The 3,797-nt window shown below is 33.4% G+C and overlaps 1 protein-coding gene across 1 annotated transcript in view; it reads left to right on the top strand.

The window, feature by feature from the left end:
- The window catches only part of nectin4b (nectin cell adhesion molecule 4b), a 27,275-nt gene that overhangs the window by 21,201 nt on the left and 2,277 nt on the right, over positions 1–3,797 (top strand). The window contains exons 8-10 of the mRNA XM_016565503.1: positions 2,211–2,376; positions 2,455–2,530; positions 3,442–3,504. Coding sequence (XP_016420989.1) covers positions 2,211–2,376; positions 2,455–2,530; positions 3,442–3,504 — 305 coding nt within the window. The remainder of the gene's footprint in view (positions 1–2,210; positions 2,377–2,454; positions 2,531–3,441; positions 3,505–3,797) is intronic.

The raw sequence follows: 3,797 nt of genomic DNA on the forward strand, positions 1-3,797 counted from the left end.
TAGAAAAGATTTGTTTTAAATAAATGCTCTTCTTTTTAACTTTTTATTCATCAAAGAATCCTGAAAAAAATAAAGGTTCCAAAACAATATTAAGCAGCACAACTGATAATAAATCAGTATATTAGAATGATTTCTGAAGATCACGTGACACTGAAGACTGGAGTAATGATGCTGAAAATACAGCTGCGCATCACAGAAATAAATTACAGTTTAATGTATATTAAAATAGAAAAATGTTATTTTACATCATAAAAATATTTCACAATATTACGTTTTTCCGTGTATTTTTGATCAAATAAATGCAGCCGTGATGAGCAGGAGACACTTCTTAAAAAACATTAAAAAAAAAAAAACTTATCAACCCCAAACTGTTGAATAGTAATGTATAGATATATATAGAACAATATACATAATAATACATACAGCAAAATAGTATGATAATATGCTATTCTGAACTTCCCCAAAGACTGTTAATTTTTTAGAAGCCGTAAAACAGGAGTTTCATGTGCAGTTCATGGTAATATTAGTCCATTTGTTTGATATTAAGGAATTTTTGTTTAATTTTGGTGATGTGTTGAGTCACCACTTAATGTGCAATGTAAAACCTGGCCAATTTAGAATCACTCATTTTTAATTTTTTTATTTTTTGTTCAATAATTTCAATTTATTCTACAGTGTTCTACAGGAATGGTGTACTGTAGTTTCACATATTATTGTTGTGGAGTGAATGAGGGTTTTTTCCTCCTCCTCCTTTACTAATTTTCTTTCCTCTCAATGGACGTTATTGATTTTAGCCCATGGCTCTCTCATGACCCGATGCGCTACACTTAAAAAAGCCCTTTAATCCAGAAGATATCAAGTCCCTGTGTGTCATCAGACACATAATAATCCCTCATCATGTGTACGGTCACACAGGACGGGCTTGAATGTCCTCCCACACCAAAGCTGTTCCAAGAAACACACTTGGGGGGGGGTGAAGGCTTCATTTTGAAGTTCTGCTGGTCGCCTGAGCCTCGGGTCACTTCTGTAAAAAACATTAAAAATCATTCTGATCCCAAACTTTTGAACGGTAGTGTGTATACAGTATATAAATTTTTGCTAACTGTGCCACGGTTTAATATTGGTAAGTTATCTAGATTATTATTAGCATCACTGATTACGGTTTAGTTTTTCTTTAGTACACACACATATTTTCAGCTTGAAGTGAAGAATGGAAATGTAGGTAAAAATAGCAGTACCAACATCAGCTCTGTTGGCAGCAGCAGAAAATGTGCTTAAAATAACCAAGATGATGTTTGATTCTGGAAAGATTTCTGTGTTTGTGTTTGTGGCCCGTCTCGTCATTTTCTCGGGATGTTTTTCTGTTGGTTGTTGCCACACGGCCCATGTTTCTCTGACTTCCTCATAATGATTTGCACAATCGTGTAAATTTAGATCTTGATCGTAGTCGACAGTGACTCAGAAACCAATTGAAACACCACCGCCATTCAATGAAGAAAACTTTCCATTCATTTACTCAGCGTTTCTCTACTTTTGTGATTCTGTTGCCCCCATGTGGTGATTAAATTCAATTCAATTAAACCCTAACCCCCATGTGGTTATTTTATTTTATTTTATTTTTTTAAATTTTTTTTTAATTGTTTTTTTATTTATTTTTTTTTATTTTATTGTATTTTATTTTATTTTAAATTTTATTTATTTTCTTAATTAATTTAATTTGTAATTTTATTAAAATTAAAAAAAAATTTAAATAATAATTTAACCCAATTTTTTTTTTATTAAATTGAAGACACTACAGGTGAATAGGGTAAATATTGTAACTAATATCATCCGTACCATCCCAAGCTGATTTATTACAGTACATTAAGTTAATTATTCTGTATTACAAGTTTTCTGAAATGTTATGTTTGAATATGCAAATGATGCACCGTCTAATTAATTATGCATTCATTTCCATACATTTCCAGAACAGAAAACTGAACATTGGTTCAAAATTCTTGTTTGATTTTCTTTGACATATTAGAGTTTTTCCAGAGAGGGGATTCTGGATTTCTCTTTTTATCACTCGAAAACACATTTTCACCATGCTTTTATTAGGAGTACAATGTTGTATAAACCAGTGTGAATGAAATACGAACAAACCTTCAGAATATAGAGAGGAATAAAACAGAGAAGTTTTGTCTGCAGCCGTTTTTGTTGTCTATTTTTAGAACATGCATCTGAATCTGCACACGCTCTGGGAAGCCTGTCAGAGACTCTGCTCATCGTCATAGTCGCCGGGGTTTTGGTCATCGTTATTGTGATCGCCATCGTTTTCGTCAACTGTCACCTTAGACGCAAGAACAGGAAGCTGAAGCGAGCACTCAGCGTCAGAACGTGAGTCTGTGACTTTTGACCTCAGAAATCCATCCAGAGGAACTCTCTCAATGCAGCATGAATGTGTTTGTGTCTCAGGGAGGAGATGATCAGTCTGTCGCGGCAGGTTTCCATGAGGAGACTCAACTCCATCAACACTGATCCCAGAACAGCGGTACAGCAACATCTGTGACACACACTAGAGTTTAGACTTGACCGTCGGTCTGTGAAAACAACAACAAATATATGTGAAGAATCAGGAATTTTTGATTGTGCATGAATTCTGTAAAAAGTTTTTAGGGTTTTTTCCAAATAACTGCTGTAATTCCTGTGATTCGCCACAAAATTAAATGAAAGGAATAAAAAATGATATTGCATTTTTGCATTGTGGCATTATTTTCATGATAATGTAAAAAACTTGCTTGTATTTTTATAAACATAATGCAAGAATATTCTTAGTGTAATATTATTATTTATATATAATTGTTAATGTAAAGTATTTATATATTAGTTTTCATTTATTGTATTATTTATGCTGAATTTAATTAGTTCTATTACAGTATTTCTATTTTGATGAGAAACTAATAATGATACAATAATGAGAATTATTTAAAAAATACAAACGTAATGAGACTGCGCAGGGAAAATATTCTTAAATGTCATGAAAATAATGTCACAATACAAAAAATTGTCCTAAAAATTAACATTTCTTTTTTCATGGTGAAATTTCATTCTTTTCATGAAATTCTGAATTCTTCCTTAAACTATAATTATAAAATGTGAGTTAAGCTTAAACTATAAAAACTATAGTTATATATTTAAACTAAAGCACTATTAAAAAATAAAAATTATAGTTATATTAAACTTAAACTATAAAATGTGTGATAGTTATTGTAAATGTTGTCCACCTGCCTGTTCTGTTTTCACTGTAAGTGTGTTACTGTAAACATGATTTTTGTTGTTACAAACTGAAGTATAAATCTAAATTGAGTTATAATTTACTTGGAATAGAGCTGCTTTTTGAAGTCATGTGATGCATCATACTGTACCTCCTCCTCTGTGTGTGTGTGTGTGTGTTGTCTGCAGCCGGAGGAGAGTTCACTGATTCAGATGGACAGTGTGACGAAGGGCAGTGTTTTATCGGTGGAGGTGAGTTTGCCTCACACCAGCGAGTGTGAGTGAGTGTGAGTGAGTGAGTGTGTGTGTGAGTGAGAGTGTGTATGAGTGTGAGTGAGTGAGTGTGTGAGAGTGTGAGTGAGAGTGAGTGTGTGTGAGAGTGTGAGAGTGATTGTTGTGTGAGTGTGATTGTGTGAGTGTGATTGTGTGAGAGTGTGAGTGTGATTGAGTGTGTGATTGTGTGTGTGTGTGTGTGTGTGTGAGAGAGAGAGTGTGTGAGTGTGAGTGTGAGTTTGTGTGTGTGTGATTGAGTGTGAGTGTGTGAG

Source organism: Sinocyclocheilus rhinocerous, unplaced genomic scaffold (assembly GCF_001515625.1).
Source record: "Sinocyclocheilus rhinocerous isolate Xijiao unplaced genomic scaffold, SAMN03320098_v1.1 scaffold242, whole genome shotgun sequence".
Lineage (NCBI taxonomy): Eukaryota > Metazoa > Chordata > Actinopteri > Cypriniformes > Cyprinidae > Sinocyclocheilus > Sinocyclocheilus rhinocerous.